The following is a 23,573-nucleotide window of genomic DNA, read 5'->3' as shown; positions in this document are numbered from 1 at the left end:
AATATGAGTATTGAAATGTTTTGAGAATTTCGTGAATTGTATTCGATATCTTAAGGCATCAACAACTTTTTTAAATTGCAGTGTTCTTGTGTCGCGGCAAAGATTTTGCAAAGAACATCACTCCCAAGTGCACTAAACAGAAAATTGGTTATTGGAGAGAAGCAGCGACCGAGAAGGCAAGTTTGTTTTTTTTTTAAATGTTGTTTGCTTGAGTAATTGTTAATTACCATGTAATTAAGGTAATGGAATTGATTGTGACGATATGCTCACAACAATCACGTGATGTGACGTGCATTAAGCTTTTACACCAGATTTGTATCTGCCTGATTACCGTGACATCACAGCCCTGCACCGGCAACTAATTCGCGGCAGTCCATCGCCATGTCCACTGACAAATTCAATGATAGTTTATTTCTCCCGTCGCACCATTACGTGAACAAATTAGTCGAAACGGCCACGAATATAGCGGTTCAAAATTTCGAATGGCGGTACATAACATTCGTAGTTTTCAATTCAACTATGTTACATGGGGTCGAAAATCTACTCAGATTGTACGATAAAAGTTACATTATAGGACGTGGGTCATTTTATCCTCCCTTCGCGGAGAAGACCAGACAATACATTTTATTCGGGTGTAATGTGACCGATATCGTTATGATCTTGGATTGGATGCGGCACCACCAGTTTGATAACACCGGAAAACACATAGTTGTATGCGAATCGCAAGACGAACAACAATGTGATGAAACAGATGCTGTACAAATTTTATGGGATCACAAAATAACAGATGTAGTTTTTCTAAAAAATGACTATAAAGACGAAGTGCTGGGATACTCGTATTTTCCTTTGGTAGACGGATGCAACAGTGTTAAGCCAATCAAATTGAACAATTTGGATTCCATCTATGCTGAAATATTTCCTATGAAGCTCAGAAATTTGCAAAAATGTCCGCTAACAGTATCTATATACCAACAAGTCCCATATATGACTGTTGTAGACGGTATCACGATAGGCGCTGATGGTGATTTACTACGGATTATTATAGATGCTTTGAACGCTACACTTCGCATCATGAATCCGCATAAAGGCTCTGGTTGGGGCTACCTCGACGAGGATGGACAGTGGATGGGGTCGCTTGGCGACGTGTATAATGATCTGGCTAACTTCTCAATGACTTCTGGGGCGCTGACGCTCTCAAGGTTTTCTTACTTCCAATTGTCAATTGACTACTATTCAGCTAAACTTATATGGATAACTCATCCAGCACCGTTGCAACCTTCTTCGTTGAAACTGCTATACCCAATCCAGGCTTGGACGCAAACGGCAATGATAATGAGTTTCCTATTCGTTGGTGTAGTGGCCATGTTTGTAAGGAGTAGATTTTGGGCAAAAATATGTCGCAAAACAAGATTGAAACCGCCGAGAGTCAGTATAGTTTTCTATTCCTGGCTAATATGTATGGGACTACCGCTTATAAGGCTGCCGACACACCAAGGGATTTTGACCATAGTGATTTTATGGATATGGTATTGTTTTATGATAAGAACAATATACCAAGTCTGTCTTATACCTGTCCTTCGTAGTAACTATTATTATGCAGATTTAGATACGATACAAGATGCGTTCTATGCTAACTATCCTTTCGGAGGTGGTATTTCACTCAGAGATTATTATATTGATGATCCCTTATTGTTTGATAATTGGCAGGTAATAGAAACGGCAAATATTATTCCCAGTTTATTTGATGTGGCAAACGGGAAGAAGTTTGTTCTAGCTATGAGTGGCGAGAATGCCATTACGTTAATCAGGACAAAGAATTTGCAAGTTCACATTTTAAAAGAGAAATTGATTAGTACTCCGACAGTGATATTTTTTAAGAAGTTCTCACCGCTTGTGCTACCCATTAATAATGTGTTGAGACCATTGATAGAGTCTGGACTGGTAGATAAGTTGTATAAAGACTATATGAAAAAATTGCAACCTCAGGAGATGGGAACTACGGGTCCAATAAATTCTGAACACTATAAAGGTTGCTATTTGATTTTGATGGCAGGATGGGTCACATCCTTCGCATGTTTCATATTTGAAATTTTGTACGCGAAATATTATGAATTTTGTAATTCTTTGCTTCCGTTTAAATTAATTAGGTTTTGAGAAGACAAAAATTGATAAAATCATTTTTTCTTTTATGTTTAAGGTTTAGTTTAGTATGTAGTTATAACGAAATGACATTTGTTAATCGAGTTAATGACCTTTGTTAATTTGTTCGATCATCATTCATGTGCACGTGTACATATACGTATATGGGAATTGATGCAATTCCTAGTCTCATTGCACGCCCTTGTCCTTTTAAACTTACTACCATGGAATTGAATCCCCGCTAGCTAGGTTGATAAAAGATCAAATGTATATTTATTTTCAAAAAAATCTTTTTAATAAACATTACAATGGGTATATCCTGAAAATAATTTGGTATACTTTATCTGTTGTGCAATCGAATAATTGTATCGAGGAAATAATTAGTTAATGGAAGTACGAGTTCGTAATATAAAATTGCTAGCGCGATGCATTTATTCTTGCAGACATGTTAGCCGGCAATCATTGCATACAATATGACATTGTATTGTCATGTGATTCGATTTTTATTACTTGAAATAATTTTGTCAAACATGGCTGAATGTGAGTACACGAATTTGATTTTAAAACAACACGAAAATGCATCGGCAGCCATGGTAAATCTTGGTAAATTGGCTGCTAAAATAGCTTATTACAATTTCGAATGGCGATTTTATACACTTGTTTTGTTGGATTCTATGCGTGTCGCTGCGAGCGTCGAAAGCTTCTTGCTCAGCTACAATAAACCTATTGTTTTAAAATATGGAGAATTTGAACCCCGACATCGTGTAAAAGTGATTCAATTTGTGATATTCGGCTACGACTCGAAAGAATTGTCACTTAAACTTGCGTGGCTTGCTAGGTCACACTATGACATCTCTGCTAGATTTGTTATTGTCTGTGCAAATGACGATTACAAGAGATGTAACCAAAATGAGGCTTTTCAGACTATATCTAAAACGTTTATGGTTAATTCCATCTATCTCCAGTCAACTGAAGGTAAAGACGAACCTACAGCGTTCACATACTTCCCGATGAAACCAAATAAATGCACAAATAACAGCCCTGAAGAAATAAAAATAGATCCAAGATGCTCCAACCATTCCTGTCGAAATGTGTTCCCAGAAAAATTGAATAATTTCTTCGGCTGCTCCTTATATATTTCGACAATTCATCAACCTCCATATATGTATTTAAACAATGATTATGAAGAACCGCACGGTGCTGATGGCGACATCATAAAATTGGTTGCAATCATACTAAATGCCACATTAACGATGAAATTACCTATAGAAAAATCTGAGTGGGGACATAGTGTAGATAACAACTGGACAGGTTCATTGGGTGACGTATTCAATAAGCGTGTCCATGCATCTATGGCCTCTATCCCCATTACTCCTGGTAAAAACGGAAATTTTCAAATATCTTTCCCTTACTATTCTATGGAAATGGTGTGGACCACGAGGTTGCCTGATTTGAAACCTTCGTGGGAAAAACTCCTCCGTCCCTTAGAAACAATGACTAGGGTTGCATTATCCATCATGTTTATTATAATTGTTATCATTAATGCCTTTCTAAAGACAAAAATGTGGGAGAGGATCAGAACACCTCTCAATATTTCACGAACAAAATCAAATTTACTTTTTAAATCATATATTATATTTCTTGGCATGTCCGTATCAAGAATGCCGATAAAGCCAGCTCTTAGAATATTTGTGTTCAGTTGGTTATGGTTTTCGTTTATAATGAGGTGTGCGTATCAAGCAACTCTTTTTAATTCGTTGAGAACTACTTATTACGATGAGACCTTCGACGACATACGAGACGCTATACAAGCCGGTTACACATATGGAGGCACAATATCATTAAGAGATTATTATTTAGAAGAACAAGATATTTTCGAGAATTGGAAAACATTTAATTTTGATAATATCAATGATGTACTTGTACAAATAACAAAAGATAACATAGATGTCGCTGTCGCTGTGAACAAAGCGTCTATATTACATCACTTAACGCAATCAAATGGATCGAAGCATTTGCAGATTATTAGAAATCAAATCGTGACAAGCCCCACAGTCTTATATTTTAAGAAATTTTCTCCATACGTACCAGCGATTGATAGAATTTTGATAGTGTTGGTGGAAGCTGGTTTCACTGACATGTTGTATGCTCGATACTTGGACCAGGACATTTATCTGTTTGAACACCCTCCGGGGTACGGCACAACGCCTCTTGGATTCGATCACTTCGCTACATGCTTTATATTATTAGTAATCGGTTGGTTTGTGTCTGCTATATACTTTGCTGTTGAAATGTTCTGCAAGCCTTCCCGTGGTTAATATAGTAGGTACCTATTGCCACCTCAGGTTTTTGTATGTTATAAAAAGTAGGCATTTTTTATGTTATTTGAATTTCTTCATACGTTAAGGTACGTAATGCCCCCATGCACTTCGATTTTAAGTATTTATTAAAAATGTTTTATAGAATTTCAGAATAATCAATAAAAATTATTCAAAATAGTATTTTCTTGAAAAAAAAACTTGTTTTTTTTACTTTATTTTTCAATGAAATGGTTGTTGGCACAATCTTGGTACAAGATACATGCATAACATTATTTTTATATTATAGTGTCGGGCTTTAGCCAAGACGTGCTGGCAGCTAACAACCATTTTTACTTATTGTAAGTATCAGTAGAATAACTCTCTAAGTATAATCAGAATTAAAATAATGTTAGATTTCAGAAGGTATTTCCTACACAGACATGAATAATAATCAGATGTATGTACTTTAGCTTTACATAACTAACGACTATGGCTAAGTATAATAATAACTTATTAAATACGTTCCGGGATGTTTTTCATATGTACAATTAGGTCTGCCTTATATATATGTATTAAATAGATATTATAATAAATAAATTTTCTAGGCGCGAAAATAGCCATAACAATAGCCGTGACGAAACTGCAATGTTTAATCGACAGGCTGAAGTGAGATTGTGTTCATCGAAAAGAAAAGTGCGATTTATTAAACAATTATTAAATAATGTATATTAAGCAGCTGGTAAATTAATACCAACTAAGTAATTGTACATTGATATTGATCTTTTTTTAAATTATATAAAAAAATATTATTTGATCTGAATTAAACTTTATTTGTTTATTCAGGTGATAGGTTGTGTTTCCCCTCTTCACATAGACACACAAGTAGATCAAATAATGCTTGATCTATTTATCCTGAACCATTCTAAATGATGGTTTTAAGATCCGCTCTCAGACATAATATCTGTGTTCTGTCATTACTCGCAAGATGTTGCGTAAGACGACGAAATAGGAAATAAGTAAATGCGCATTGCCTCATAAAAATAATGCATTTGGCTGCCAGCGAGCCGAGAAGAGACGATCGCTCTTCGAGATGGGCGGCCTTTGGCAAGGCTCTACCGACACCATGGTGCATTACGTTTCCTAATTTTATACATAGCACGACTAAAATACTACAATTTGTCTTATGGAAAGCTACCTTAGCCTTGACTTATGCCTCTAACTTTCATTATTATTATTAAAAGCCAGTGCAGACCAAATGTGCGATGCGCCTTTGTTTTATAGAATTGTTGGCTGCATAGCGTGTGCGTGCATTACAATCAAATCTATCAAGTTTTTGACTTTAACCTTCTGTAACTCACCCTCAACGCGCACATTTCGCGATCACTCTGATCTCTCTGTACTTGCCTTAACGCTTTGAACTAGATGATATTTGTAAGCATCTCAGTACGTGACCAGTGTAAGTGATTTTTATGATCGTAAGTAGTGGAAATCTATAAAAACGATACTTAAAATCGTTTACCATGTAAATACTATGTAAAATAATGCTGTAATATATCTAGATACTGTGATACATTCAAACGCTGATATGAAATTGAAATTCTATTTAATTGTAGCGTTCTTTGCATACCGGTCAAGCTTCAGTTAAATTACTCTATTTAACCATAGCTTGATGTTTCAAACAAGAAAGGAAAACTGCCTAACTACACGTATGAGTTGATAAATAACTTCAAATGTCTCGAATTTTTCTCCTATAATGAGGGTAGGTAACTACCCTCATTTTATCAACTCAATAATACAATCACAACATTTCAGCGTCCAAGTGAGCACTGAAATGTTTCAAAACTTATTCAATACCTAAACCAAAGTTTCACAATTCCACATGTCTAAGCGAGTGTTTAAATACAAACAAATTGTGCTTCCTTAAAACTCCTTTTCCACGCAAGCGCGGTAATACCCATCCCTTTGGAGTATCTGTATCCAGTTAGTTCGCATTCGGAACCCAGGAGAACACGTTCTCTTGCTCGGTTAAAGTTTCTAGCACACGTTTGCGAGCCGTTATAAGTGATAACTTCGTTGGGTATTACCTCTTCGTTTTTAAATATTTGTGAACAGTTATAATGAGTGTAATCATTTTTTTAATATCGATGATGTTGTTTCGTCTTAGTTATGCTAAAGGTAAGTGTTAGTAAAGTATTTTTAAATTACATTACACGTGATAATATGTATGTCAAATATTTAACTACAATACTTAACAAGAGTCTAATCATATTGAATAAACATACAAAAAAATATCTACAAATAATCATGAAGAGGAAACGTTTGTAAATATGAATTTAAGTAGTAATCTCCGCAACAACTAAACCGAAACTACTAATCAGCTGCAAGTTACGTTATTTCTGAATGACATATGATATTTCTATACCGATATTCCCACGGAATAGGAATAGTATTCAATAAAAAAGTTAAGATAGGTTTTTTGGTTTATTTTAGTACCTTTTCTCGGAAGTAAGACAATAAAACTAAGAACAAGATTTTTTTCATAATTTATAATCTGAAACTCAAGTAAGTATATCTTTAATTCATTTCTTGACTGATCACACATGGTTAAGAGAAATACCTAATAAATTCCCTCATAATATACTGTTAGAAAAAGCTTTCAACCATTCTACACATTTATATTTTTTTATATATTTTACCCGTGTCCATTTAGTTTAGTTGTCTATACATATTTAGGATAAATGAATTTTTATCCTATTGAAGTTATAAATAACTTTGCAAATATACATACGATAAATGTTATATTATGTAGTATTCATATCGAGTTCACTTTTTGACACTTTCGCTTCACTTGCATAATAGCTCGTAGCGAGTGTAGGCGTGCTACGACTTACACTCGTAGCTCTGTTACGCAAGTAGCATTCTGTCTGTGTTGTAGCTATCGCCTACGCAGCTAATTTTCCACCGGGAATCCGATTATAGGTACGTGATTTGGATACTGATTTAAATAGGCTCAAAAATAAGTTGTTTTTTATTGGTTAACTAACAACGTACAATGGTAAGTTGTTTACATAAAAATATACTTCTTCTAAACAAGGCCAATAAAGGTTTAGGCTATTAATTATACTTGTATAAAATACTGTTGTGTTGATTAAATGCAGGAAAAAAGTCAAATTTAAAGATATATCCTTTAAAGATATCCTTTGCAAAGCAAAAAAAAAATGATTTGACTTAGTTTCCTATTTGTACATTCTTGATTCCAAATTTACTCCTTTGACCAGTAACAGCGTTTGAAATATTTTTAAAAATAACTGCTAAAGCACAATAACCATAAGAGAAGAAGTATTGTCTCTATAATTTTAGCATATCGATGTGCAACAAAACTACATGGAGTTAGAATAATCCCAGTGTTCATTATGTAACTACAAAAATATTCTAATAATATCAGATTTCCGAAATCATTCCCTAATGTACATATTTGCATTATTGCCTCGTTTATGTCAACGTCCTAATTTAATAAAAAATCCAATAATGAGGCTTTCGTCGGCTCGATTCAATTACTTAGCCCAGGCGGGAGGGTTTTTTGCCGATGCCGCCTAGTTATAAATCGCCGTTGCGAAACTAAAACGGGCAAAGCCTCTATAATGAGTTCTGCGATTTTGTGTAGTTAGACACAATTTTGTAGTTACTTCCTCTAGTCGAGAAGTTGTACGATTATTTTTATTTATTTACTAGCAGCACACTAAAGTTACAATTTAATTAAGATGCGATTAATTAATGTTCTATGTAGAATAAATAGTTTTAATAGTCTACTAACGAGTACGAAGACAAATTATCATATTAAATTTTATTAAGTGCTAGTTGAGTTTGGACCTGAACAAAATTACCAAATGGATCAAATTTAAATATAATGAGCGTAATCAAAAAGCCACAAAATACAACTTAATAATACGCAACAACAATCGGATAATAACGTATTACGAGTAAAATACATGTTAAATTGTTTTACAACTTAATTACCTACATGGACCATGTTGATGACTTCTTAATAAAATTTGTTATAAAATATTAGTTTTGTGTGATGTTTGAGTTTGTTTTAATGATTATTTGTTTTTAGACTTTTTGTTGTTTCTTTTGTTGGGGATACTTTTTTAGTGATAAACAAGTTGGCAATCGTCAGTACATCGATCTGGCATTGTAATCAAATTACGTGTATACATCGAAAGCGGTTCCACAATATCACTATGAATGTGTTCGAAGCCCTGAGCCGACTCGAATTTCTCTATGAGTGCAATTGTTTGATGTTATGATCCAACTGCATTCTTACAGTCTATGAATTATCAGAAGGATCTTAAAAATATCTAAATTGTACATATTTTTTACAATTCAAAATGTGGATTGAAGCTATAGATACATTGGCCTCTGTCCCATAGACACTAAAACAAGCAAGTTAGTAAAATATTTCAATAAAACATTGAAATCTACTCATTGTAAACTGAAAACAAAGTTACGGGATAAATAAATATATCTTGTTAATTAATATCAATTTAAACCGAACAACCTGCTCATTTTTGAAGTCAGTGAAAATATTAAACAGATTTAGTGTAGTTATTAAAGCACACATTAATTTCCCTTGTAAATATAGATTTAGGCTCTTAATGTATAATTAGGTAAAAGGTTCTTTTCAACCCTTTTTTATTGTTAATGTATATTTCGTTTGTTTCATCTGGGTAACTACTCATTTTAACAACCATAAAATTTGCCCGATGTAAAATAGCTGATTAACTAAACTACTTTATAGTTCATAAATTTAATATATCTGTTAAATTAATGTAAATACTATAATTATTACTGGTTTTGTGTGAATTATGAATTATATGTAACATTATAGCGTTTATTATTCATCAAATATTACCAACTACAAAATACTTAATATATTCTACATACATAATTTGTACAGTACATATTTTGTATTATAATCTATACATATAATAAAACAGTAAAAATATTTTTTTGTGCATTTAGTAGGTATATTGGACGGAAATGGATAGCGAGACACTTAAAAAGAATAATAGAAAGCAAAAAAATATGTATGTATGATCACGCTTATCTCCGAAAGTACCGGACGGTAACGGTTAAGTATATAGCTATTAGGCCTGGGTAACATATAGGGTATAAATTATTTTGAAAACTGGAACACCTGATGGAGAACCATAATGGTCCGGCTAAACTATAGGAAATAAAGAAAAGCGCTTTAAAAAATGTTTTTATGCTGATGAGTATTTCCTGTTGAAGTGTAAAAATTCAATTGAAGCCGAGATTCTCACTAGGAGGTGGTGCCGGTGAAACTGTACTTATCCAGGGTGAGTAACTTTTCAGGAATTATTATTGGCGTCTAAATGAAAAACGCCCAATAAATTATACAATGATTTTTTTAATCTCTAATAATTTTGACTCCTTACCAAAAATTGTTCGGCAACGCAAACGAAGTCGCGGGCATCTGCTAGTACCTAATAATGTAAATGATAGTTCTAGCGGTGCGAGGCGGTGACATTTAAGATGACTGAAAAACGGAATGTATCCGGTACCAAGAAAATTGGAGAGGATGCAAACACCGAAACTACTCGCGACAAATACGAAATACCTAATAAAATATACATTTTATAATACTTACCTACTTTTAAGTAAATAAAACATTCAAATAGTTTAAAGTAATCTTGTGATTATCGCTAGTATAAACCTTTTCAAAATTCTCTTTTTCCTTCTCATTCACTTTCTCGACTGACTCCTTGAAGTCCTTAAATATATACCTTTATGGTCAGTCTACTTGACACGGTCAGGGTGTTGCGATAACACATCACTTAATCACATACCTAATTTCATAAAAAAAGTATAATTTTTGCTCACAGATGAACCAAAATTCGTGGGTCCGGACACCAACGTGACCGTAGTGGTGGGGAGAGATGCCATTCTGAGCTGCCAAGTGCAGAACCTGCAAAACTACAAGGTAAGTTGAAAAATGATAAACAATTTAATTGTATTATTTGTTTTACTTATTTATTTTAATCACGAATACGTGTGAAAATTGAGTGATGACATTTTCATACATTTGGTTCCTCCCATCGGTTGCGGTCTATTGACCATGCGCACCTTGGTTAAACGTTGCGATGGGCCGATTGAGACTACGCGCGACTCGGTTGAACATAAGTATCTGTAATGATAAAAGATCCCCTGATTTGTGTCTAAAATTAATCATTCTTTATCAAACGAATTTAATCACCAAATAATTTACGTCTATAGTCCTTTACTTCTCTGTTCAGTGAGTGTATCTTATCCACCCTGAAGAAATTATCTTATAATGTACCGACGCCCATAAAAATTATCATAATTGCCCCACCATCAATAGACCTGCAGAATTAAAACAGAGCCGGATTCTGAGAACAATGGCACGATTCAAGAGCCGCTTGCCCTAAATGTTGTAACTTCACCTTGGTAATTGCTCTGTTAAGGACAAATGTGTCAAATGAACACTCTGCGCGTATTTACGAGTGTGGGGCCGCTTCGTGTGGCCACTTCTTTGGCATTTCGTGGGACATATGATATTTAGAGAGCATATGCATGAAGAGAAACATGAGTATTGAGGAAGCGAGAGAGATTTGTCAGGAATGTGGCAAGTGGAAATCCCTAGTCTCTGTCTAGTATCTACCCTCATGGGAAATAGGCGTGACAATATGTACCTATGTCATATTTTCAAGGTAAGATTGGACCTCTAAGTTGCTTAAGGTTTGGATTCAATATTCTATTTTATTTATTAGCACACGTAAAAGTGTACATGAATAATACAAAGATTCAATGGCTAGTTGGTTAACTAAGAAATAATTGCGCACCTCAGCGTGCTTAATGTTATTTTTAATAAAAATGATTGCCTTAAAGTTATATATGTTATATACTAGCTCCTGCTATAACATCTATGTTAACATTTTTTGTAATTATTAAAATAAAAAACGTACAAAATCGTATACCATACATTTATTAGTCTCCGTGCCCTATTTATCGAGATAAATAATACTTAAAAAATTAAATTAAAACATTTGGAATACAGTATAACCAACATTTAAATTACCACCAATTATGGTTACCCTAGGTGTGTTTGAACCTTTCTGCCGGGTGTTACCGAGTAATGTTGAATGGAAAAGCATTAGTTGAAATGATATATGCCAACTATTAGTTTAACCGATGGGGATTGTAAATACGCTTAGGTTTGCTGGTAGAGTTTTAGTTCGAGAGAGATCAAAAACAAAAGACAATAGTTATAAATATGAATTTTGTTAATTGTATATATTATCAGCCTTTTTCAAAACAAAACCTTTTCTCGATTGAAAGATATGTGCTTCTCGGTACTTTTAGCGAAATTTAAGAAGGCAATATTTAGTTGAGTTTTAAATGTACAAGACACTTGTATTTCGTTAGATAAAAACATAAATGATACATTGTTATACTTTCTACTTATCCCATAGTCTCTATAATAACTTTGTTTTTCACTTATTTCACGTCAGAATCGAGAATTGTGTTGAGGTGATTTTTGTTGGAAATTACATAGGCCAGTTTTACTTTATTAGCTAGTTAAATAAAAAATAAATAAACTGGAATCAGTAGAAACAATAACTTGCATACTTCAAACAACAGGACATTTATATAGTAGAATCGCCAGCCATCAGTTTTTTTTTTTTTACTACCAAGCAGATAAATATGAGTGTGATCCAACTGATGGTAAGTGGTCACCACAGTCTATCAACACTACCGAGGGTGTCACACGCGCAATACAAATAGAAAACAACAATGCAAGCACTGATTTTTGGCGGCAGATATAGATGAAAGTACCTCTAGTACTTCTGTTTACTGTTTTTTCTGTACGTCTGTTTTCTTTTAAATTAAGTTTATTTTATAATGTCGTAAACAGCTTTAAATGCTTAAGTCGAATACATACATACATTGAGGTGCGTTGTCGATATAAATAGCATCAAATAAACGTTTGATGTGAGGCCAATCTTAAAGAAATTCAGTTAATAAGACGCGGTTTGAAGGTTCCTATTGATCTAAGTTATTAGTTGTTTGTGTTAAAAAAAATCTGTCTGTATTTTTTTTTCTGTTTTGTAAAAATTAATTTTACTTTCAATTAGCGCTAGAATGAAAATGGTTTTATAGTTAACCTGGCGCTAAATGCTTCATTCCCATCACAAACGACCGTGTAATCAATTCGTTTGTGAGCGCCCTGATTAGGAAGAGATTGCTTGGATATCACAAACAATAGCCTCTGTTCAATTTAAATGCACGAATTATTCTGATGGATTCCGCTGATTTCGTATAATCGAGTGAACTTAACCTTTTGAAGGACTGTTGTAGATAAATGCGAGCAAAAATGAGGTAGGAATGTTAAAATGTTTTTATATATATTTTCCGACCGCGCTTCGCCCTGAAATCTAATGCCGGTCACATCAACCAGGAAAATTGGGTGCTTATATTTTCCACATTAGCCTGGATAGGTTGATAAGTTAATGTGTGTTCTATTTTAGTGTTCTCTTTGCTAAAGGATCGTGATCCTTATGTGAAACGTTCCTATGCACTGTGTTCTATACCATTTGAAACTATGCTCGTCGCTCGAATGATATCGTAGACTTTGATCTCCAAGTGTCGAGCGAATCTGGTCGGACCAACGAATGAAGCATCGTCCTCTTTATGTTTTTCCAGGTATTTTACATGTTAACAGGAGCTTTTCTATACTTTTCTTTCAATTTTAGTATAGATATTATGGTTAAAAGTTATATCTGTAAATAAGAAATTAATTGTTAATTTCCTAATTTGCCTTTTTCTTATTTGATATTTATTTCAAAGAGGGTTTTCGAGGGTTTCAGGACCTCTTATTCTATTAGCAATTTTAGAATTAATGTTTCGTATTAATTTTGTAATGTATTTTATTTAATACAAAAATTTCATTCCTTTGGGAGTTACAGGAAACTAAATCCAATTAACCTCAAATATATTTACTCAAACACGAAATTAATTTTATTTGTGAATGCCATCGATAATTATTATTTAATTATATTCTAAAAGGTTTTCTAGGTAAACATTTAGTGTTTTAGTTCGAATAATATTTAGTTTCATGAGAAATAAGATAGTCTCAACTTATTGCAAACCTTCAGTTTACAGTCTATTTTTATTGAAATTCATAAGAAAAATCTTAACACGACTTACAAAAGTAATAAATATAACTAATAAAAAATTAAAAATAATAGCTGTTCTTTTGTCTTCATTATATCAGTGGAATATATCTGGAATACAATATTAATAGATATAGATACACTTTGCTTGCTTGCTTATACTGAACACTTATTTTGTAATCTGTTTATGTATTATGTTATAAATAAATAATAAATCATTTAGGTAAGTATTCATTTCAGAAACGAATGATTTAACTATACTATTACTACTAATTTATTACTTGTAACAGGTAGCATGGCTCCGTGTTGACACCCAAACAGTTCTGACCATTGGCCCCCACGTGATCACAAAGAACCACCGCGTAGGTGTCACGGGGGCTGACCCCCAGGCGTGGTCGCTGACGATCAGAGATGTCCGGATGTCCGACGGGGGTCACTATATGTGCCAAGTCAATACCGAACCCATGATCACGCAGACACATCATCTTCATGTCGCTGGTGAGTTCAAAAGTGTATTCCTTTACATTACTAGCTCTTGCCCGCGACCCCATCCGAGTGAACTGCTAACTAGAATTAGTTCTAATTCGTTTTAAATATTAATTATTATAGAACTAGAACAGGTATATTTTCCGGGATGAATGGTACCTTATATTCTTCTCCCTACTCTTAACTACATGTATATGTATACTATAATAGATGAAATGTAAGAGGTCAAACAAACTGACTTTGGCAATTTAATATTACTTAGTTGGGTATTTATTTTTTGGAACTAGGTGTGTGACGCTGCCGCGTGTCGCGTGTCTTTTTTGTATGTCTATAATCGTTTTCTATTGAAATCAATTAACGAATATTGGGGTCACTTTCTTATATTATATATAGATATAGTGAGAATTGAAATTATTACTACTATTATCAGTACTAGGAAAACTGTATTTTCTTTTTTAGGTATATGCTATTTGAAAAAAAAACAATCACACAATATTAAAATAAAAATATGTTTCGAAAATCAAAAGGTTTCAAAACTAAATGATCACAATTTTGTAGAAAATGCTAATACGGATCAAACATAAGGAAACAACAATTATATTTTTAATAAACTTTTGTATAAGTAAAATAAATCATAAGGATTTTTGAAAGGAGTATCCTCATTATGTCAAATCGAATTTCCCATCGCTGAAAAGTCGGTGACCTTAGAGCCACCTACTTTCTGAAACTCGAATAATGATATTTTTCTACGTGATTTAGGAATTTTCCTTAAGCATATTTTAAATCTATTTAAGGCTGCTAGCAACAGTTGAAATATTATCGAGTCGTCTGAAATAACTTGAAATTCACGATTTCCTTGCGACCGAGCGATAAAAAACGAGAAATGTGTGCGAAACTAAATTTTCTGTTCTATGTTTTTAAATAATTTTAGGACCTGCGTTGTACTATAGACTTCGTCATTTCATTCATTTCCCTCATACAAGAAACAGGAATGTGCGTCTTAATCCTGACTAATATTATAAATGCCCAAGTTAGTTTGTGTTGCAAATCTTGCTTTATCTATTCAACCAATCTTCTTTAAATTTTACCTACGTGTAGTAAGTACGAAAAATTATATACCGGAAAAATAACTGTTCCCGTGGGACATATACGCGGGCAAAAGTAATTAGCACGAAAAAAACGGGACAGAATGCTAATACATTTTGCCCCTCACCGTGCTCTCGGTTTTACAAGGCTCAATCGGTCAGTTTATATGAGATGGGCTATGGGTACACGAACTCTCCTATCTTCAGTTTTCTTTGTCTTTGATGTTGCAGTGCCACCAGATATTGTGAGTGGTAGCAATGGCGAGGTGATGGTAAGAGAAGGAGATGCAGTGTCCCTCCACTGCGCTGCGACAGGCATCCCCTATCCCACCATCACTTGGAGAAGGGAGGACTCCACTCAATTCAAAATTAACGGTCAAAACGGTAGCTATTATTGTTTCAAATTTAATTCATTTAAGTAATCTGATTTCTATAATGAGGTTTGAATTTGGAATTGATGAAAGACATTCGTAGTAGTAAAATTTGCAAATTAAATAAATGGATTCTTAGTAACTAGATACATCGATAAATTCATTTAGACATTAGATTGAATAACTTTTCTTTAATCTAATACAATTTTGGGTTGGAATTTTAATTTAATCTAAAACTATTTTGACATAGAATACCAATAGCTGTTACTTTTACTTATTTCAAGTAACTAAATTATTTCAAGTATATATATTATACTCCTTTAATTTTACCTAGATTGAGTATGATTAAATCGTTAGTGTGCAATATTGTGTAAAACCATCAACTGCCTGGGTCAAAATATCAAAAATCTTTTAAAACTTAGAATTAAATACTACATAACTTAAAAAATACTAAATAATGCCGACTTCCAAAGCGCAGAGAGAAGCGGTGCCACACACTTCACTGAACATTTCTAAAATAGTGTAGATTCAATGTGAAATAAAATGTGTAAATAGATGGAACAGACGTTTCTTTCAGTGATGAAGTGGAGTGGCGTGTGGCTGAACTTGACAGCAGTGCCTCGCGACCTGGACGGCGCCTTCCTCTGTATTGCCACTAACGGAGTGCCTCCCTCCGTCAGCAAGAGGATACTGCTTCATGTTCTATGTATGTATTTACTAGAACTACAGTCCCTTATATATTTTTAAATTATATTACTACAGGCAGACAGACATGCGGCCTACCTGATGGGAAGTGGTCAGCACAGCTCATGGCCGCCAAATTTACCAAGGGTGTCTCACGGGCGTTGCTAACCCTGATTGAATCTTTATACGCCCTATTTAAAGATTCCCATGTTGAAATGTAAAAAAAGTAGTAAGAATTTTCGGATAAAAGTAACCAAGCTCAGTAGCTCAAGTAGTATGTGCTAGATCAAGTCTGTGAAAAAATAACAAAAATCGATGCAATCCTGCGAACCGTTCGAATCATTATACCATACACGAGTACCATTTTCGAACATCAAATGAGATGTAAATATTTTTTAATGATTATTGTCATTACTTTTTGTTTTCCTGCATTACCTGAGCTGTGCAGCTTATTAAAAAACGGCGCGTCTTTTCAAAATTTGCATATAAAGTAGTTTTTTTATTGTTACGTACATCACCCAACATAAAACCACTGCTACTTAATGCTTCAATCGTATATTATTTTATTAATTGAAGCTAATTATTTATCTTTTTTTACTCATCACTTTGTGACCAGGTAAACCGTCCGCTCTCGTGTCCCATAAGATGATTGGCGGGTATCTCGGAGAACCAGTGGTGCTGCAATGCAATATCGAAGCGAATCCTACGCCTGTCATTTACTGGACACATCACGACGGAAATAAACTACAAAATGGTAAATTCGTACAGTCAACACCACATTAAGATGTTCAAAACCATTTCTATGTATCAGGGCCACGGGAATTGCTAAGGTTGTATACCTCTGTCCAATTTTTATTCCTCCCACCCTAACATTCACTCAAATAAGTCTTTAGCGATAAGACTTTGCCTTTTTTACTGCACTTTCCTACAGTGCAATGAAGAGACTGATGTTTAAATAAACTTGACTGCCCCATGTTCAAATGAACATGGGGCAGTCAAGTTACACATGCAGTTGACTGTACGTAGTATTACATGTAATATGTTTTCTGTATTTTATTTCACAAATTCGTAAAATACATTCACTACATACAAATTAATTTTGCAGTCGAAACACGTCATTAACAGTGTATCAATTTATACAAAAGATAAAGTTAATTTTAATAATTTAAATTTGCTAATTGATACAATACACATATACAGTATGATATCAATTATCAAAAACTTGAGTAGAACGTTGAGTAGAATATAAATTTGAGTAGAATGTTGTACTTTTTGACTATATGTGAAACCACAGAGTAGTTGCCAAAATTTCTAATAAAATATTTTCAATCTCAGGTACAAAGTACCAGGCGGTCATGAGCTCGCAGAGGTACAAACACGTGTCTTTGCTAAGGATCTCCAACGTCTCACGAGACGACATCGGCCCCTACTTTTGCAATGTGGAAAACTCAATGGGAAACGCGAGAGATGACGTCACGCTTTACAGTAAGTAGCTGTCGGCCACAGAAACTACAATATCAACTTGTAAATTAATTTTAGCACAGCGTAAATTAATTACCGCTGTTGGAAAATTGAGTTACTTTCCTTTATCTCCGTAAAAATTAAATCTTTAAAAGTCATTCCAGTGCAAAAAGTAATTATTTTTTTCCACAATAATTTTTACCATAGATGGTAAGGGTTTTTGTCGACCGTTATAATTGTACGCAGTATTTAGATAAAGTAATTCGAAGATCAATTTACAGAACATTTGACTTCAAAAAGAATCTTGTAATCTCTATAAAAAATAAAATTAAATGTGATTAGATTATGTACTTATAATCTCGATTGAAAGTAATCTTAATTAATTTTATACTAAATATATCAATCAGATTACACTTGAACTTGTAATCGATTACGCCCAACACTTTGCGACAATTGCGACCACCAGTAATTCTATTTTTAAATTTACTTCACAATCTTGATCAAGACGTAAATTATTCTATGAATTCTTCCTGATCATACTTGGAATTTCAGATCTCCTACGTAATATTCGGATCAATCAAACCCTATGCAAGAATCTATTTTTGCATTGAGTTTTTTTTTGCGATACTCTCTAGGATAGGATAAGAAACCTTATGTTCAATTCATGTTCAAACCTGGAACTGTAAAATTCCTCCTCAAAATTAGTTTACCGTCACGTAGCAACAAGTTCAATTATGTTTAAAAATACCTGACCAACTTATTACCCCAATAATGTATTCAATTAAATGTCTCTTCATTAATAAGCGTCGAGTCGTGGGCTATAACAATGTCAATTAAAAATGCTAAACGTCTTTCACGTCGCAAATTAAAACGAGTTTTAGGGGAAACTGCGAAATTTTACATTAATTCAGAAAATTCACATTGAACGTCTGAAAGCGGTTTTAAACCGCACGTTTAAATTAACGCTTTCTCGAATTTCAAACCAACAAAACATCATCGTCATCATTTTCAGCCTATATGAGTATTAAGCCTACGCTGCTGTGCAGTCTCATACATCTTTTTCCTATGATACAAACAATGTCATCTGATCGGCAGACCTTAATTTTAAAACATAGTTTATAGAGATATTTCATATTGGAGTCTAAAGTCTAATCTTAACATTTACATGTTTAAAATCACCTGACCAACTTATTAAACCAATAAAATAATGTAAATCACAGGACTACAAACACCTGCAGTGTTTGCTATTTTGACTCAAAAAGAAGCACTAAAAGTAACTTCGCGTCGTAACTCGATAGATATCCACTAGCAAGCGGTGTAAATAAGACGCGGAGTTTAAAAAGCCGCCCTCTAAACGCCCTGTGTGCTAAGTAGGTTTTGCATCAAATATTTTTATGGGTGTTGTAATGTCCCGTCCATAATTTAGCTGTTTTAGCAATTTGCAAAGTAAACGGTCGCTTCGTTTTCGTAGCTACTGAATATTACACAGAGAGAAGTATTGTGAAAGCCAATCAGGAATAAAACCTGATCACTACCAAGGAATCCCAATCACGGTAATTGGCTACTTTCCAACTAGTCAAGTACCTACTAGATTTTTTTCTAATATCAAAAACCTAAATTATGCTACGGCGTCACGATTTTGAAGTCAAAAAGCACTCCTAATATTACGTTAATATAATTAGTGAATCAAGTACGTAATTAATACTTACTTGATTTTAAACTATTATTGATGATTATAAAAAATCCTACATGCATTTTATTTTTTACCCAGCCATTGCCAATTTTACAAGGCTGTAAATCGAAAAAAAAAACATTTTCGCAACTTATTAATCGAAATCGAATCGAATCAAAGGGAATGATAAGCAATGTTGAATTCGATTTAATTTTGGAGCACTTTCTGTTTTCGATTTACACAATTTTGCATATTGTTTTTTTTTTAACTCAAATTGTACTAAACTAAGTTCCAAGTTTAAAACAGATAATTATAACTGTAATTTTATCTCTAGACAAAAATGATCTGAACGTAGGGGTTTTAAAATTATTACAGTTAGTAAGTATTTTTAACTTAGTCACCTTTTCCAGGCATAGCAAATAACATTCCAGACCCTCCAGGTCTGGAATGAAGATCTTTCATTCCAGACCTGGAGGTGTCAGAGTATCCTGGTCTCGGACCTGTGGTACCGCCAATTTTCGAATAAATGCAATTATGACAAGTTTATCCTTATCCTTACTTACATATTATAAAACAAAGCGCGTCTGTATTTCTGTTAGCAATAGATAGTCAAAATCATAATCAAATCATTTATTCAGAAATTAGCCCTTCACTGGCACTTTTTTACGTCATATTCTAAATTAAATTATATTTACCAAAGCTACAAACTACTAGTGTCATTCTTGTGGAAGGTTTAGGTTTATAATTTATTATATTTTTACCCGAGCATATCCGGGACGGGCCGCTAGTCACATATAATACATGCGTTTTTTTTAGCGCTAGTGACGACCACAGTGAAGACTACCACAACTACGGCCAGGACAGAGACTACTTTAGCGGAGATTGACACGACCTCTGTTACTTCAGTTCAACCTTGTATGTATTACATGTCATTCTGTTGTACAACAGGTTTACCTTATTTCTTTAATACTGTAATAATTAACCTCGTTAAGTACGCGAGAAAACTATATTACTTCTCGTTTTCAATGTATGTTACATTGAAAGAATTGGAATGGATACTTGTATCCCCTGTTATATAATGATATAACAAGGGGAGTATAATATAGGAGGACCTTGTTCTCTGTTGTTGATGTGCCCAATAAATTAATTACCAAGCACGTACGAACGAGTCGAGTGTAATTTTCAATTACTTATATAAAATTTAGAGCTGTGCATTACTGTGCAACATGCACTCTGTTACAAATTAATTTAGTCTGAATGCGCTAAAATCCCGTCGCTTTTGTGTGTTGAATCTATTGTAACATGATTACGTAAAGCTTGTAAATGAAAACCATCATTCCTGCACACACGTTATACAATGGTGGTAATTCAGAAAAAGAAAATTAGTTATCCTATCCAATTTGCCTATCAATTTTAAATTTTAGATCAAATATCACAATAAAAATTACCCAAATTACTTATATAAAAACAATGATAGTAAATCTTTCTGGAATGATAGAAAATAAACATTTTTGAAACGAGTTTCGTTTGGCATTACACCTCAGCAGTGCTATACTATACTAAAAAATATATAATTTTTAAAGATATATATAAAAGATAAGATATATACTTATCTATAAATTTTTTAAATGAAAAAGTACCTTTGATGGTCTAATATAAATAATTTGACGTTTAAGTAATTTTAAAGTCAACGTTTTTCTCCATTACAAACTTTTGTAACACTATGAAGATTTATTTCTAAACAGATGCGGATATGGTTGAAGATCCTAATCATTACGGAGTGGACACAGACAACTTTGTCGTAGTGCTCAGTCAACATCAAATGCAGAATTTGGGTAAGATTTCACGTCTCTAATACAATTGAAGATGAAATTTGATAATAAAGTCATTGTTATAATTTGTGTAGTGAATAAACCTATTGTCTTCCATATTTACTGCTTGACCACTGATTCGTCTTCTTCTATAAAAGTACGAATCCTCTTGATCTTTCCTTCACCGGACGTAAGCGATGAAATTAGTTTAGAAGTTAGTTTGGAAGTTTGTATGTTTGAGGCGGGTAATTTCCGAAACTACCGAACCGATTTCAAAAATACTTTCACCATTAGAAAGGTTCATTATACAAGATTGCTATTGGCTATATTTTATCACAAAATTGTCACGGAAGCGGGCAACATCTAATTGATATATAAAGTCATGTGTTCTTTACATGCTTCATGAAGTTTTTGTTGTCATCAAAGTGATAATTAACACAAAGGTATTTACCAGCAGTTGCCAGATGTCGATAAAGAACAACCAAGTTGTTTGTCAGCGAGCAAAATTGTCTTATATTACGCTAATGTGAGCAAACAAATAATTACGTGATTAAAACGACAAGAACTTTGCTGGTATGACTTTAGGAAAATTTGATACAATTAGTCTAATATAATTGAACTAGAAGCCACCTAATTATTAATACTAAAATGGTTTGAATTCTAAACCGAGGTGGTCCATTTAGATTAAAACACTTTTAGGTTAATTGTAGTAGTCAGGTCCATCCTATTGCAATAGTAGTACTTGGCATCCTGGACAAAATATATAATTTGAATTAAATGCATTTAGTAATTAAAAATTAATTCAAAGTTCACAGTCCGTAGTCCTCAATTATATTACTCTAGGTATCATTATTATTATACCGTATCGTTATACTAAGAGTTCGTTGCACCAATCAGGTTTGACGTTGACTTTAATCTGCGCGCCGCTGACGTTTAAAAAATAGTGCCATACTTTGCGTTTCTGGGCAGGTTACAGTTAACGACAAACTCTAAAACTAACTATAGCTTTTTCAGATAATGATTCATTAAAACAATTGCCTTACATGCGAATTACATTAACTCAGAAAATTCAACTTATTTATAAATTGTATGGAATGACTACATAAAAAAATACTACACATTCGATTTCGAGCACCATGCGGTGAACGATAAGTGAAATTAAATTATATTTTCGCAGATATCTCTCCAAGTTCGTGACCAGAGACCCATCCAGACCAGTGGCCATGGTCTGCCGGGACAAGATCTTCAGCACAATTTGTTGTAGTTACATTACCATTGTTCCACATAGGACTTTGGAGACTGCAGTGCTACTTAACAGTGTATAAATGACTGTTTCCACTATGATTTACATTTACATGTCGTTGTTTACACAAATAAGCGTGATATGGAACGCGCCTATTCATAAACAACGATGAGATAAGCATTTGAATTTTATCTTAATCGCAATAGATACGACAATCAGTTTAGATATTTTTATGCTATTTTTTTTTTAAATCTTGGTACAATAATCTTTTTCTTCTTTTCTTCTTCTTGACAAAATCAAAATTCACTTATCACTAAATTGCCGCATCCTTAGCATAATTAAAGTAATATAATTACTAACTAACTACTTAAAGTTTATAAATATAATTTAAGTACATAATTTTAACTATACTGACCGATTTCAGTTCTAAAACTCCACGTTTTCAGACTTAAGCAAATCATCGATGTGTAACTGCTTGCGGAAGTTGGTTAGTATTTTTGGTCCTTCGAACCAGATGTACTGTATAATTGTGACTACTTCCTATACACATATACAGCAGATCTAGCAATCCGTATATAATTATTAATTATACATCTTTCTCTATTTATCATATTATGTAGTCTGACACTAAAATACAATATCATATAATTTTTCACAAAATTAGTAAATCAACCTAGGACCATGTAAAAAAAATATATTAACTGCTTTTGTTGCAGATTAAAAATATTTAGATTGATATTGTTAATATTAATTATTTTTGATCTATTGTTGAAATGAGTAAAGCACCCTTATAAAAAACCATATACAAAGCAATCATTCCACAGATATTTTGACGTAAGTTTCCCTATTTGCCTATATTTATCACTCTTTCAACTTACCTGATCAGGTAAAGACACCTTTTTTCTAAGCGTCTTCGACGGAAATGTACAAGAAACATTTATTAAAATATTACTAATATTTCTGTCTTTTTCGTTTTATTATTGTGTTTGTATTTTTTTTATTATGTAATGAAATCAGAATTAATTCATTCATCATCATTACCATTTTATCTAAAGCATGTTTGCATGTGAAATTTATCCTGTTGATGTGTCTGACTGTTTATTTAC

The 23,573-nt window shown here is 33.3% G+C and overlaps 2 protein-coding genes across 2 annotated transcripts; both read left to right on the top strand.

Moving 5' to 3' along the window:
- Positions 1 to 457: 457 nt before the first annotated feature.
- Positions 458 to 4,565, top strand: LOC128671419 (uncharacterized). The gene is made up of 3 exons (XM_053747869.2): positions 458 to 2,147; positions 2,198 to 2,207; positions 2,592 to 4,565. Exons 1-3 carry the CDS (start codon positions 520 to 522, stop codon positions 4,455 to 4,457), a joined length of 3,504 nt encoding a protein of 1,167 aa, XP_053603844.1. The 5' UTR covers positions 458 to 519; the 3' UTR covers positions 4,458 to 4,565.
- A 1,665-nt stretch (positions 4,566 to 6,230) lies between these two features.
- LOC128671522 (lachesin-like) lies at positions 6,231 to 22,714 on the top strand. The gene is made up of 10 exons (XM_053748039.1): positions 6,231 to 6,614; positions 10,346 to 10,443; positions 13,945 to 14,152; positions 15,457 to 15,609; positions 16,174 to 16,302; positions 16,897 to 17,034; positions 17,616 to 17,765; positions 20,230 to 20,328; positions 21,159 to 21,248; positions 22,402 to 22,714. Exons 1-10 carry the CDS (start codon positions 6,557 to 6,559, stop codon positions 22,419 to 22,421), a joined length of 1,143 nt encoding a protein of 380 aa, XP_053604014.1. The 5' UTR covers positions 6,231 to 6,556; the 3' UTR covers positions 22,422 to 22,714.
- The last annotated feature ends 859 nt before the right edge of the window (positions 22,715 to 23,573 follow it).

The sequence above is a fragment of the Plodia interpunctella genome, chromosome 7 (genome assembly GCF_027563975.2).
Source record: "Plodia interpunctella isolate USDA-ARS_2022_Savannah chromosome 7, ilPloInte3.2, whole genome shotgun sequence".
NCBI lineage: Eukaryota > Metazoa > Arthropoda > Insecta > Lepidoptera > Pyralidae > Plodia > Plodia interpunctella.
Note: the sequence above shows the minus strand (reverse complement) of the source record. Positions and strands in the feature narration are given on the sequence as shown.